Source organism: Carcharodon carcharias, chromosome 9 (assembly GCF_017639515.1).
Source record: "Carcharodon carcharias isolate sCarCar2 chromosome 9, sCarCar2.pri, whole genome shotgun sequence".
In the NCBI taxonomy this organism is placed as follows: domain Eukaryota; kingdom Metazoa; phylum Chordata; class Chondrichthyes; order Lamniformes; family Lamnidae; genus Carcharodon; species Carcharodon carcharias.
The window spans coordinates 127,396,571-127,411,512 of NC_054475.1; the positions used below are offsets into that span (position 1 = coordinate 127,396,571).

Consider the following 14,942-nt stretch of genomic DNA (forward strand, 5'->3'; position numbering starts at 1 on the left):
ATCATCAACAAGGGCAGTTAAGCAGCAGGCAGAATGGTCAGTGGCCAGGATTGCTATTTTAATACACAAGCAATATACTGCGGATGCTGAAAATCTGAAACATAAACAGAAAATGCCGGAAATACTCAACAGGCCCAACAGCATCTGTGGAGAGAGAAACAGAGTTAATGTTTCAGGTCAGTGATTTGTTGTTAGAACGTTTCTAGTAAAAGGTCATTGACTTGAAATATTAACTATGTTTCTCTTCACAGATGTTGCCTGGCCTGCTGAGTATTTTCAGCATTTCGATTTTATTAGTTATTTTAACACACTTGTGGAAGAAGCAACAGCAACACTGCTGTTAAATGGAAGGGATTGACCAGTGGAACAGATCCAAGGAGCCGAACTCGTGGTACTTGGTTAAGACAGGAGCATGGAAACCTGGATTTCTGTGAACCACGAGAAGATGATGATGGATTTAACCTCAGTGGGCCAGACCTTGCTGGAATGGGGCACTACACAACATGTCTCTTCAGTTTGACTGTTTTTCTGTTCCCTTCAGCTCAAAAAAATTTTTATGTTGCAACTTGATTGAACTGCGAGGTGAAAACAGCACAACGAGGGCAACAGGGCATCTAGGACCTCAGTGAATGACAGGACCAACAGTGCATCACCCGAACTAGTGAGATGTTAAGGATTGGGAAATAAACAGAGGAACAACTGAGAAGGAAATATAGTGAATTACAGTCAAATCATGTGCAGAGAGAGAAAAATGAAAGACAAAATGGAAAAGTTTGGAAAAAGATGAACATTTCTTTAAAAATCTCCAAGAACAATTACTATCTTACCTAAGAAAGGATATACTTGCCATGGAGAGAGTGCTGCGAAGGTTCACCAGACTGATTCCTTGGATGGCAGGACTGTCATATGAGGAGAGATTTGGTTGACTAGGCCTGTTTTCACTGGAGTTTAGAAGAATGAGAGGGGATCTCATTTTGACAGGGCTGGACAGACAGGATGCAGGGATGATGTTTCTTCAGGCTGGATGGCCAAGAACAAGGGGTCACAGTCTCAGGATACAGGGTAGGCCATTTAGGACTGGGATGAGGAGAAACCTCTTCATTCAGTGGGTGGTCAACCTGCGGAATTCTCTACCACAGAAGGCGGTTGAGGCCAAGTCACTGAATACGTTTAAGAAGGAAATAGATTTCTAGACACTAAAGGAGTCAAGGGGTATGGGAAGAGAGCGGGAGAATTGAATTGAGATAGAGGATCAGCCATGATCATATTGAATGGTAGAGCAGGCTTGAATGACCTGCAGAATGAAATGACCTGTTCCTGTTCCTATTTTCTATGTTGAGCACCATCCGCTATGCCTCAGATACTGAAGCAGTCCATGTCCAAATGCAGCAAGACCAGGACAATATCCAGGCTTGGACTGACAAATGGCAAGTAACATTCGAGCCACACAAGTGTCAGGCAATAACCTTATCCCACAAGATAGAATCTAGCCACCTCCTTTGACATTCAGTGGCATTACCATCACTGAGTCCCCCACCATCAACATCCTGGTGGGTGGTCACCATTGGCCAGAAACTTAACTGGACCAACCAAATAAATACTATGGCCACAAGAACAAGGACAGAGGCTGGGAATTCTACAGAAGTAACTCACTTCTGATTCCCCAAATCCACCATCTGCCAAGGCTCAAATCAGGAGTCTGATGGAATATTCTCCACTTGCCTGATTGTGTGCAGCTCAAATAACACTCAAGAAGCTTGACAGTACCCAGGACAAAGCAGCCCACATGATCAGTATCCCATCCACCACCTTAATTATTCACTCCCTTCAACACCGATGCACAGCGGCAGCAGCAATGTGTACCATAAACATGATGCACTGCAGCAACTCACCAAGACTCCTTCAACCAGCACCTTCCAAACCCATGGTCTCCTATTTCCTGGAAGAGCCAGAGCAGCAGATGCATGGGAACACCACCACCCACAAGCTCCCCTCCAAACCACACACCCTCCTGATGTGAAACTCTATCATCATTACTTCACTGCTGCTGGGTCAAAACCTGGAACAACTCCTCTAACAGCTCTACGCCACATGGACTCCAGCATTTCAAGAAGGTGGCATACCATCACCACCTCAAGTGCAATTAGGGATGGGCAATAAATGCTGGCCTAGCCAGCAGCACTCACATGCCAAGGATGAAAACAAAAAGTTCATTTTGTCAAAAAGGTGCCAGCACAGTTAAACTCGCTGCAGAAAGTTATGTCTGGTAATTAATGGGCAATTAATTTACAAGTGCAGCAAGCTCTTGACAATAACAGGGAGGATGAGATGCTATTTGTAACCCAGCCATTGCACAGGCAAGCCAGCGTATATCGATGCTGGTCACCAGCCCAGATAAGTGGGAAAGGTTGGAGGTAGGAAGGGCATCTGGCTGTAAAACCACTTGCAAAATCCTAAAAACAAAGATTGATATGACGGGTGATCAACCAACATTGTGGTAATTCCATGTAATGTGGGAAAAGCTGAAAGACAAAGAGAAAAGAAGGATGAGTTGCCATTTGTGCAAAGCAAATGGTGTAGTGATATAAACTGACCAGCAATTTCTGGAGGTTGGACACTATCTCTTGATACCTTGAACTTGCTGGTTGATTACCACATCGCTGACACTGTGCGTCGCTAGCGCTTGTTATTTTTCCAGCAAGCTTCGGTACAATACCTTTAAGAATATGTCTGGTGTCCTCTTGGAAATGTCACAGTGCCATTGTGTGGTGAATATTAAATGCTACAATTAGAATTGATATTAAGAATGAGTTCAGTTGATTGATAGCCACATAACATTTGGCAGCACAATGTTGTGCCCATAGCACCACCTACAGGCACAAAGTCATTAGAATGTTGTGATCACGTAGCCTTTCTAATGTATAACTGATAGATTATACTTGGATCTCAGGAACAACATTGTTATTGCAAACAGTAACCAGTTCTGGGCTGGCTTTGTTTTTGGAAATATTCAGGGTTATTATTCAAGTTTGTGGAAAAGTTCTGAATGCAAACTTCTGACCATTAACATTTATTGATGTAGAGCTTTTTATAAAGAATCAAAGATGTAAAGTAGTTGAATCTTTTAATTTTTCCAATATTTCTTGACTTCAGTATTTTAAAACCACTGCCTAAACCAATGGACAGTAAAACTGAAGGACAGCTGCCTATTACTTCATCAGAAATGCCTTACTTTGCTTATGTAAATTGGACAAGCTTATTTATCTAACTTTTGTTTGTGATTAACAGAAAACTATTTACTTACTTCCTAGGGATCATTCTAAATCCACTTTACTCTTTCTGGAGAAATGTTTTATAAGTTTCTATCCAAGTCTGTACAGTGGTGATATGCAACACTCAGCCCTTTCAACAGCTTAAACCCTTAACTGATCAGCAATGCCACAGGAGATCTGACAACTTTAAAAAAAACAGTTGAAGGTGGTCCTAATATGTTATTTTTAAATTGCCAGATTGGCAAATGATGATAAATACTGTTAAGCAGTAGATTCACTCTATTATCACTTACATTGCTGTTTTAATTCTTGTAGGAGAAAGATGACCTGAAGCGGGCTGAGTACATGTTGCAGGAGGCAGACAAACTGGCCTGCAGACAGTTTGTCACGCCAGCAGATGTTGTCCAAGGGAACCCTAAACTGAACTTGGCTTTTGTAGCTAATCTGTTCAACAAATATCCAGCGCTTCAGAAGCCTGTAAATCAAGACATTGATTGGAGTCTGCTGGAAGGTAAAATTACAAAGATGAATCTTGTGCATTTCTGCAAAGTGACTGAACCTGATGTCGACACCTGAAACCTCTAGAGCTTGAGCAATTTTTAAAACAAAATATTTAAGGGAATTTTGATTATTCTGCAGGGTAATTTAAGGCTGCTGAGTCACAGCATGGATATATTTGTTATCTCAGCACCTCAAAAATGAGAACATTGGGAGGGAGAGGGGGGACATAATTTGAATCTAACTAGCTCAGTGGGAAATGGATGGATTTGGTTGGGTCATCTATTTTTCATCCCACCCAATTTTATTTTCCATTGAATTCAATGTGCAATTAAGTCAGGCAGGAGTAAATGGGTGGCCAGTTCCAAGCCTTTCAGTTTTCCACTGGGTGGCATAAGTTAACATTATTCCTCTGGATTCATGCAAGTTTCCAGTCTCATGCTGAATTGTCAGGAGATTCCTGGAGCTGTCGCAGCTGCTGCCTCAGAAGGGGGTCACATTCAGATATCTACAAGGCATAACATTGATCCAAAGCTAAACCCTAGAGTTGAAAGCCAGAGGCAAAAGTGAGATTGACTACCCTTGATATCAAGGCAACATTCCACTGATTATGACTTTAAACAGCCCTAGTATAACCAAGATTAATGGGAACAGTCTCCAATGGCTGGGGTCATAATTGAAACAAAGAAATGAGGCTGTTGGTTCACAATTTGACAACATTAACTTCTTTGTTGATGAGAAAGCTCATTCTGGCCAAAGCAGAACTTGAACAACACCTAGGCCAGAATTTTACGCCTCGGGGGCAGGTGCGTGAAATTGTGCGAGATGACATTGGATGAGTGTCCTGACGTCATCGTGCGCTTATGTGGTATTTCGCTCAGCGGGCACATGCGAAAGTCAGAAGAGCTCCAGCCAAAAATTATCGGGTGATTAAGCCCATTAACGGCCCAATTGTCAATGATTTTTTTTGTGGCACATCCAAGTAAACCATATCAGTCAGGCAGGCTTTACGTTTTTGTTGAAACCTCATCCAAGAGCGGGATGAAATCTCCACTAGCATTTAAAATAAAAAGAAATATCTGGAGACTTTTTTTTAATGAGGTCTGCTTTCAGATGCTTGATTTTGCTGCATTTTTTGCAGAATTTTTGTTGCTTTGTTTATTTTGTGGAGGTCTGCAGCTCCCTGAGGCATCTGTCTGCCTTCAGGGAGCTCTGTGGAAGCGCTCACCAGCACCTGGGATGACGTTGGCACCCTCCCTCTTCCCACCCCCAATGGCAGTGCCGAACCTTTTGTCCGGGCATGTTTCACGCTGACTGACCGTTAATTGACCAGCCAGCGTGAGATCACGGTTGGGGGCCAATCCCAGGCGGAAGTGCGCTTCGTGTCCGCTTCTGGGCGCGCCCGAAGAGAGAAAAATTCAGGTCCTAGGCTTGGTTTGAAAAATGGCAAGTAACATTTGTGCAATGCAAGTGCCAAGCATTGATCATCTACAGTTTAAAAAAAAGCCCAATAATGTCATCATTGACCTTTAGTGTCTCCACTATTAACAAGGCATCTTTGGGGTTCAACATTGACCAGAAGCTAATTGGACCAGTTACATCTACACTGGCCATAGTCTATTACAAGTGGCTGTATGGTTGACCTCCTTGATAGCTCCTCTAGGTTTTGTGATCTTTACCAGAGAGAGACAAGCGGCAACATCGTGGGTAAGATATCATCTTCACATCGTGCATGCTTTCATATTGCTGACTCCTTATTATTATTGACTGGAAAATACTTGAATAACGTAACCTAACATGATTATAAGAGTGCATTCTCTGCAAGGATTACAATGCTTCAAGTAGAAGGCTCACCACTCTTTACCAAGCACCTGGGGTGGAAATCAAAGGCCGTTGTCTTGACATCACAGAAACAAAAATAACATTTTATCACCTAGATTGGAGAATTATCTGAGCATCAAAAGTTGAGAAATTGGGTTGTAACATGGAGATGCCTAATTCATTGGGGGAAGGAAAATTGACCAGTGAACTTGTTGGTCAGCATTTGTCCTTAAGTTATCTATTTGTCTAAAAGCTTTACGTCTTGCGTGTACTCAATATTCTGCAACATGTTCAACCAAGTTCCAAATCCAAAACTCTTTTTCAAATTTTAAAATAAACAGGAAAAGCCAGGCATTTCTGGGTCATTCTGACCTGGAGCCAGAAATTTACCATTACCTTGTATCTGATCACAAGATTTTAAGAAGAAACTACCTTTACCTGTATTTGCTTATTGAGACAATATCCACACAGCGAGTGCATGAGGAGCAACTTTAAAGGGATAATTCCACTTTAGCAGAAGGACATTGTGACTTCCAGACTACCCCTGAACAATGCCACAGAATGTCTACTAGTACGAAACTTAAGGGTTTCATTGTAATTCTTCAAGCATAAATTTCATTAAATTTCCACTAATGGTGCTGGAGGTGGTAGTGGGGAATATTATCTTCATGTACCAAGTTTTTCTCAAATGGAAATCATGAATTCCTCTGCAACATTTTTCTCTTGGTAAAAAGCACACGTGCTTTTGCATTTTAGGTGAAACACGTGAAGAAAGAACCTTCCGCAATTGGATGAATTCGCAAGGTGTAAATCCAGCAGTGAATCATCTGTATAGGTAAGAAGGAATAGTTTCACCAAAAATGAATAGATGATTCATGTAATTTTGGTTTAATGGAGCGATAAAAACTATCAGTTACAAGTGTTAATATTGGAGTGAATGGGATCAATTTTAACTCATTGTCAGGCGGAAACATTTACCCTGAAATCGAAACGATGAACATACACGTCTTGCCCAAGGCCTTTTTGAGGCTGGGCCAGAGGCTCACCTGGGAATCTTGTTAAATTATGTAAATTGGAATCTCATGACGTACACAGGACAGTGTTTGCTATTTTGAGATGCAAGCAGACAAAGCAAGTGCCGCAAATGTTTTGCTGTTTTGTACTGGATGGCTGAAGCAGCGGTTTTGAAGGGACTGCTGGGAGGCCATTCAGAAAGAAGCCCAGGAAATAACCAACTTCTTTCAATGAGCCCAGAAGAAGCAAAAACAGTTATGTGCTGGTTAGTCAGAGTGTTATACTTCCAGCCTCTCTCCAGGAATTGCTTATAGACTAATTGCTTTTGGACCAATCTGAGGTCAATCAGAAAGTAATCACATGTATTGAAGAAGTACTTCTGTGGATAAACAGCTGTTCAGGTTATTGCCAAGGTCAGGAAAAAGATCAGCAGAGACTTTTAATTCTTTTTTTTAAAAAGTGAAAGATGTTGCCTTGTCTAACCGCAATGTTTAATGTGTGGCATCTGATATATGACACCTGAATTTTCAGTTAAAGGTACGTTTTTTGCATTACAATTGATGAGCTGAAATATATTTGGCTGTGAGCAAAAACTTTTGGAGTTGATTTTTGAAAAGTAAAGCGTTACATTTCCCCTCAACCCTTTACAGCCCTCAGTCCTTTCTGAAATGATGTTTCCTAACACAGTCACACCTGGATTAATCTGTGACTGGACTGCTTGAGACATGAGCATTCATTCAAAATGCATTTCAAAAACTAGCATTGGGACAGTCATTGCAATCTTGCCTAAGGTTCAATGTGATATTCTCTTTATCAAAGTTCAGTTCCGTTAGTAGACCAGTTATGCTGGCCAATTTTGTGCTGATACAAAGCAGGAATCTTTGTAATGATGTGTAATGTTAACTTATGCATGTCCTGAATGGGTAGCGCATGGATGTATGATGGTGATCTAATTTAGGCTTTGGGTCTCCTGAAAATAGCTTTTTAAAAAATTCTTTCAAGGAATGTAGGCGTCGTTAGCAAGGCCAGCATATGTTGCCCATTCCTAATTGCCCTCGAACTGAGTGGATTGCTAAGCCATTTCAGAGGGCAGTTAGGAGTCGACCGCATTTCTGTGGGTCAGGAGTCACATGTAAGCCAGACTGGGTAAGGACAGCAGATTTCCTTCCCTAAAGGATATTAGTGAACCAGATGGGTTTCATGGTCACTATTACCAAGACTAGCTTTTAATTCCAGATTTGTTAATTGAATTCAAATTCCACAGCTACCATGGTGGGATTTGAACCCATGTCCCCAGCCTTGGCCTCTGGATTGCTACCCCAGTGATGTTACCAGTATGTCACAGCCTCCCAATCAGAAATCAAGTCTCCCAATATGAACTGAGCCAAGCAAATATAACACTATTTCTGAATGACCTCTTGTAACTGCAACCTTGGATTAGCTGTAGTGTAACTGCAACTGTTACAAAGTAGCCCCTTTAAAGAAGATCCCAGCAGATCACCCTGGATCTTTTCCTTAAGCTTCATTCTCCTGCTTTATGATGTTCACAGAGCTGTGTCTGTCTCATTGATCTTTTGGCCAGACTTCAGATATAGCTAGGTTGAATTCCATCCATGCATGTGTGCCATGCTTGTGTTTGTGCACTGATCAAAGAGCAACATAAACCAGCAGTATAGTTCCAGTTCGCTGGCTTCATGGCTCACTGAACAGTTTTAAACTAGTACTTGTATAACAGTGCCTTTACAGTGAATATGCAACACATTTTATGGGAAGCTAAGATAGGGTAGAGTTTATAAAAAGAAAATGTGGTCTTTAATATCCAATCTATCTACAAATGCTGACTAGGTTAAAGGAGCTATGTAAATACAAATAGTTGAACCTTTCTGCAGGGCTGTGCGAATGGTATATCTGTTTCAACATACAAAACCTGGAATTTTTAGTATTAAGTTGTGATTCCTTAATGTGATTGGGTAAGAGATTTGGTTGAAATTGAATTTTTCTCAGATTCTGTAAAGCTTTTTTTGCCTTTTGGGCGTGTCTTGGCTTTTTTTGAAATATTGTGTGGATTTTGTCCCTGTTACAGTGACTTGGAAGATGCCCTCGTGATATTACAATTGTACGAAAAAATCAAGGTCCCAGTTGACTGGAACAAAGTGAACAAGCCACCATATCCCAAACTAGGTGCTAACATGAAAAAGGTAAGTCAGTTCTTGCCCTAAAGACATAGGAGAACGTTTGGCAAAGTTAATTGCATTATTACCTCTAAAAACATGTTCTTTTTATTTAGCTGGAAAACTGCAATTATGCAGTTGACTTGGGAAAGGATCGAGCAAAGTTTTCTCTTGTCGGTATTGATGGAAAGGATCTGAATGATGGAAATTCAACACTAACTTTAGCCTTGGTCTGGCAGTTGATGAGAAGGTACTAACACTGAGAGTCACAAAATGCTATTAAAAGGGTTTTCAATAACATGCTTATTAGTAAGTTCTCACTTAAAGTTGTGGTTGCATTCCTAAAACTCTTTAAGTGACACGTTGCTAAAACTGGGGTTTGGTTCCTTCGTACATTTCTTGCCTAGAAAAACTAATGTACAAGTTGAAACACTAACATACAAGTGCAGCACTGCATTCCTAGCTGGAATAACTTGGAATAAATCACTGACTATAACAGAAATACTATATAAATTCTAAATCACCCATACAAGTCCTGTGTAGCATAGCTTCTGTGCCCATACACAGCACTAGTGAAAACTCAATTCAATTTTGTGTTGCTGTCCTGCTGTGAGTGTCTCTCTCTCTCTCCCTCTACTTTCCCACACTCTCGCTCTCTTTCCATTCCTTCTCTCGCTCTCTCTTCCCCTCCCCTTCCCGCACACTCTCCCTTTTCTCTCTCTCGCTCTCTCTTGCCTTTCCCACTCTGTCTGTCTCTCTTTCCATTGCCAATTTCTCTCTCCATTCCCAGCCTGTCTCTCTCTTCTTTCTCACTCTGTCTCTCTTTCCTTTCTCACTGTGTCTCTCTCTCTGGTTAACCACTTTGTCAACCTGCCCTGCCCCCTTCCCTATCTCCTTTCTCACTCTGTTTCTCTCTCTCTCTTCCCACTCTGTCTGTCTCTCCCTTTCATTTCCCACTCTCTGTCTCTCTCACCATTCCCAGTCTTTCTTTTACTCTGTCTCTCCTTTCCCACGCTCTCTTTCTTCTTTCCCTCACCCCTATCTCTCCTTTCCCACTATCTCTCTCACTCCTTTCCCATTTCGTGTCTGCCTGTCTCCTTTGCGCTCCCTCTCACTATCTCTCTCTCTCTTCTTTCCCACTTTATCTCTCTCTCTTTTACTACTCTCCCAATCCATGTGTCTCTCTCCCCTTTCCCCCCGACACAGTCTCTCCTTTCCCCTCTCTGTCTCTCCTTTCCCCCACACCTCTCTCTCTCTCTCTTCTTTCTCTCTCTCTCTCTCTCCTTTCCCTTCCCCCTCTCTCCTTCCCCCCTCTCCTTCTCCCCCCTCTCTCTCTCGTTCTCCCCTCTCTCTCTCTCTCTCTCCTTCTCCCCCCTCTCTCTCTCCTTCTCCCCCTCTCTCTCTCTTTCTCCCCTTTCTTTCTCTCCTTCTCCCCTCTCTCTCTCCCTTTTCCCCTCTCTCTCCTTCTCTCTCTCCTTTCCCCCTCTCTCTTTCTCTTTCCATTTCCCTCACTCTCTCTCTCCTTTACCCCTCTCTTTCACCCTCTCTCTTTCTCTCCTTCCCCCTCCTCTCTCTCTTTCTCGCCCTCTTTCCTTTCTCTCTCTATTTCCTTTCTCTTTCTCTCTCTTTCCTTTCTCTCTCTCCCTTTCCTTTATCTCTCTCCCTCTCCCCTTCCCCCCTTCCTTCCCCCCCTCTCTCCTTCCCCCCCTCTCTCCTTCCCCCCCTCTCTCCTTCCCCCCCTCTCTCCTTCCCCCCCCTCTCTCTTCCCCCCCTCTATCTCCTTCCCCCTCTCTCTCCTTCCCCCCCTCTCTCTCTTCCCCCCCTCTCTCCTTCCCCCCCTCTCTCTCTTCCCCCCCCCTCTCTCCTTCCCCCCCTCTCTCTCCTTCCCCCCTCTCTCCGTCCCCCCGCCCTCCGTCCCCCCGCCCTCTCCCTCCGTCCCCCCGCCCTCTCCCTCCGTCCCCCCGCCCGCTCCCTCCGCCCCCCCGCCCGCTCCCTCCGCCCCCCCGCCCGCTCCCTCCGCCCCCCCGCCCTCTCCCTCCGCCCCCCCGCCCTCTCCCTCCGCCCCCCCGCCCTCTCCCTCCGCCCCCCCCGCCCTCTCCCTCCTTCCCCCCCGCCCTCTCCCTCCGCCCCCCCGCCCTCTCCCTCCGCCCCCCCCGCCCTCTCCCTCCGTTCCCCCGCCCTCTCCGTCCCCCCGCCCTCTCCCTCCGTCCCCCCCGCCCTCTCCCTCCGTCCCCCCCGCCCTCTCCCTCCGTTCCCCCCCGCCCTCTCCCTCCGTTCCCCCCCGCCCTCTCCCTCCGTTCCCCCCCGCCCTCTCCCTCCGTTCCCCCCCGCCCTCTCCCTCCGTTCCCCCCCGCCCTCTCCCTCCGTTCCCCCCCGCCCTCTCCCTCCGTTCCCTCCGCGCCCTCTCCCTCCGTTCCCCCCCGCCCTCTCCCTCCGTTCCCCCCCGCCCTCTCCCTCCGTTCCCCCCCGCCCTCTCCCTCCGTTCCCCCCCGCCCTCTCCCTCCGTTCCCCCCCGCCCTCTCCCTCCGTTCCCCCCCGCCCTCTCCCTCCGTTCCCCCCCGCCCTCTCCCTCCGTTCCCCCCCGCCCTCTCCCTCCGTTCCCCCCCGCCCTCTCCCTCCGTTCCCCCCCGCCCTCTCCCTCCGTTCCCCCCCGCCCTCTCCCTCCGTTCCCCCCCGCCCTCTCCCTTCCCCCCTCTCTCTCCCTTCCCCCCCCTCTCTCCTCCCCCCCTCTCTCTCCTCCCCCCCTCTCTCTCCTTCCCCCCCCTCTCTGTGCTTCCCCCCCCTCTCCTTCCCCCCCCTCTCTGTGCTTCCCCCCCCTCTCTGTGCTTCCCCCCCCTCTCTGTGCTTCCCCCCCCTCTCTGTGCTTCCCCCCCCTCTCTGTGCTTCCCCCCCCTCTCTGTGCTTCCCCCCCCAATCTCTGCTTCCCCCCATCTCTGCTTCCCCCCCCACTCTCTGCTTCCCCCCCCACTCTCTGCTTCCCCCCCCCACTCTCTGCTTCCCCCCCCACTCTCTGCTTCCCCCCCCCACTCTCTGCTTCCCCCCCCCACTCTCTGCTTCCCCCCCCCCACTCTCTGCTTCCCCCCCCCACTCTCTGCTTCCCCCCCCCACTCTCTGCTTCCCCCCCCCACTCTCTGCTTCCCCCCCCACTCTCTGCTTCCCCCCCACTCTCTGCTTCCCCCCCCACTCTCTGCTTCCCCCCCACTCTCTGCTTCCCCCCCCCACTCTCTGCTTCCCCCCCCACTCTCTGCTTCCCCCCCCACTCTCTGCTTCCCCCCCCACTCTCTGCTTCCCCCCCCACTCTCTGCTTCCCCCCCCACTCTCTGCTTCCCCCCCCACTCTCTGCTTCCCCCCCCACTCTCTGCTTCCCCCCCCACTCTCTGCTTCCCCCCCCACTCTCTGCTTCCCCCCCCACTCTCTGCTTCCCCCCCCACTCTCTGCTTCCCCCCCCACTCTCTGCTTCCCCCCCACTCTCTGCTTCCCCCCCACTCTCTGCTTCCCCCCCCCACTCTCTGCTTTCCCCCCCACTCTCTGCTTTCCCCCCCACTCTCTGCTTCCCCCCCCACTCTCTGCTTTCCCCCCCACTCTCTGCTTTCCCCCCCCACTCTCTGCTTTCCCCCCCACTCTCTGCTTTCCCCCCCCACTCTCTGCTTTCCCCCCCACTCTCTGCTTTCCCCCCCACTCTCTGCTTTCCCCCCCACTCTCTGCTTTCCCCCCCACTCTCTGCTTTCCCCCCCACTCTCTGCTTTCCCCCCCACTCTCTGCTTTCCCCCCCCACTCTCTGCTTCCCCCCCCACTCTCTGCTTCCCCCCCCACTCTCTGCTTTCCCCCCCACTCTCTGCTTTCCCCCCCCACTCTCTGCTTTCCCCCCACTCTCTGCTTCCCCCCCACTCTCTGCTTTCCCCCCCACTCTCTGCTTTCCCCCCCACTCTCTGCTTTCCCCCCCCACTCTCTGCTTTCCCCCCCACTCTCTGCTTTCCCCCCCACTCTCTGCTTTCCCCCCCACTCTCTGCTTTCCCCCCCACTCTCTGCTTTCCCCCCCACTCTCTGCTTTCCCCCCCCACTCTCTGCTTTCCCCCCCACTCTCTGCTTTCCCCCCCACTCTCTGCTTTCCCCCCACTCTCTGCTTTCCCCCCCACTCTCTGCTTTCCCCCCCACTCTCTGCTTTCCCCCCCACTCTCTGCTTTCCCCCCCCACTCTCTGCTTTCCCCCCCACTCTCTGCTTTCCCCCCCACTCTCTGCTTTCCCCCCACTCTCTGCTTTCCCCCCCACTCTCTGCTTTCCCCCCCACTCTCTGCTTTCCCCCCCACTCTCTGCTTTCCCCCCCCACTCTCTGCTTTCCCCCCCACTCTCTGCTTTCCCCCCCCACTCTCTGCTTTCCCCCCCACTCTCTGCTTTCCCCCCCACTCTCTGCTTTCCCCCCCACTCTCTGCTTTCCCCCCCACTCTCTGCTTTCCCCCCCACTCTCTGCTTCCCCCCCACTCTCTGCTTTCCCCCCCACTCTCTGCTTTCCCCCCACTCTCCTGCTTTCCCCCCCCACTCTCTGCTTTCCCCCCCACTCTCTGCTTTCCCCCCCACTCTCTGCTTTCCCCCCCACTCTCTGCTTTCTTCCCCCCCACTCTCTGCTTTCCCCCCCCACTCTCTGCTTTCCCCCCCCACTCTCTGCTTTCCCCCCCACTCTCTGCTTTCCCCCCCACTCTCTGCTTTCCCCCCCACTCTCTGCTTTCCCCCCCACTCTCTGCTTTCCCCCCACTCTCTGCTTTCCCCCCCCACTCTCTGCTTTCCCCCCCACTCTCTGCTTTCCCCCCCACTCTCTGCTTTCCCCCCCACTCTCTGCTTTCCCCCCCACTCTCTGCTTTCCCCCCCACTCTCTGCTTTCCCCCCCACTCTCTGCTTTCCCCCCCACTCTCTGCTTTCCCCCCCACTCTCTGCTTTCCCCCCCACTCTCTGCTTTCCCCCCCACTCTCTGCTTTCCCCCCCACTCTCTGCTTTCCCCCCCACTCTCTGCTTTCCCCCCCACTCTCTGCTTTCCCCCCCACTCTCTGCTTTCCCCCCCCACTCTCTGCTTTCCCCCCCACTCTCTGCTTTCCCCCCCCACTCTCTGCTTTCCCCCCCACTCTCTGCTTTCCCCCCACTCTCTGCTTTCCCCCCCACTCTCTGCTTTCCCCCCCACTCTCTGCTTTCCCCCCCACTCTCTGCTTTCCCCCCCACTCTCTGCTTTCCCCCCCACTCTCTGCTTTCCCCCCCACTCTCTGCTTTCCCCCCCACTCTCTGCTTTCCCCCCACTCTCTCTTTCCCCCCACTCTCTGCTTTCCCCCCCACTCTCTGCTTTCCCCCCACACTCTGCTTCCCCCCCACTCTCTGCTTTCCCCCCACTCTCTGCTTTCCCCCCCCACTCTCTGCTTTCCCCCCACTCTCTGCTTTCCCCCCCACTCTCTGCTTTCCCCCCCAATCTCTGCTTTCCCCCCCCACTCTCCTGCTTTCCCCCCACTCTCTGCTTTCCCCCCCACTCTCTGCTTTCCCCCCCACTCTCTGCTTCCCCCCCCACTCTCTGCTTTCCCCCCCACTCTCTGCTTCCCCCCACTCTCTGCTTTCCCCCCCCACTCTCTGCTTTCCCCCCCACTCTCTGCTTTCCCCCCCACTCTCTGCTTTCCCCCCCACTCTCTGCTTTCCCCCCCACTCTCTGCTTTCCCCCCCACTCTCTGCTTTCCCCCCCACTCTCTGCTTTCCCCCCACTCTCTGCTTTCTTCCCCCCCACGCTCTGCTTTCTCCCCCCACTCTCTGCTTTCCCCCCCACTCTCTGCTTTCCCCCCCACTCTCTGCTTTCCCCCCCACTCTCTGCTTTCCCCCCCACTCTCTGCTTTCCCCCCCACTCTCTGCTTTCCCCCCCACTCTCTGCTTCCCCCCACTCTCTGCTTTCCCCCCCCACTCTCTGCTTTCCCCCCCACTCTCTGCTTTCCCCCCCACTCTCTGCTTCCCCCCCACTCTCTGCTTTCCCCCCCACTCTCTGCTTCCCCCCCACTCTCTGCTTTCCCCCCCACTCTCTGCTTCCCCCCCACTCTCTGCTTTCCCCCCCCACTCTCTGCTTTCCCCCCCACTCTCTGCTTTCCCCCCCACTCTCTGCTTTCCCCCCCACTCTCTGCTTTCCCCCCCACTCTCTGCTTTCCCC

At 49.7% G+C, this 14,942-nt stretch overlaps 1 protein-coding gene across 5 annotated transcripts in view; it reads left to right on the plus strand.

Moving 5' to 3' along the window:
- Positions 1 to 14,942, plus strand: part of LOC121281903 (plastin-3-like) — a 146,996-nt gene that overhangs the window by 115,520 nt on the left and 16,534 nt on the right. For all 5 annotated transcript variants that reach the window (XM_041195057.1, XM_041195062.1, XM_041195058.1 and 2 more), the window contains 4 exons: positions 3,588 to 3,783; positions 6,348 to 6,426; positions 8,689 to 8,803; positions 8,893 to 9,026. In XM_041195057.1, the coding sequence (XP_041050991.1) occupies positions 3,588 to 3,783; positions 6,348 to 6,426; positions 8,689 to 8,803; positions 8,893 to 9,026 (524 nt within the window). The remainder of the gene's footprint in view (positions 1 to 3,587; positions 3,784 to 6,347; positions 6,427 to 8,688; positions 8,804 to 8,892; positions 9,027 to 14,942) is intronic.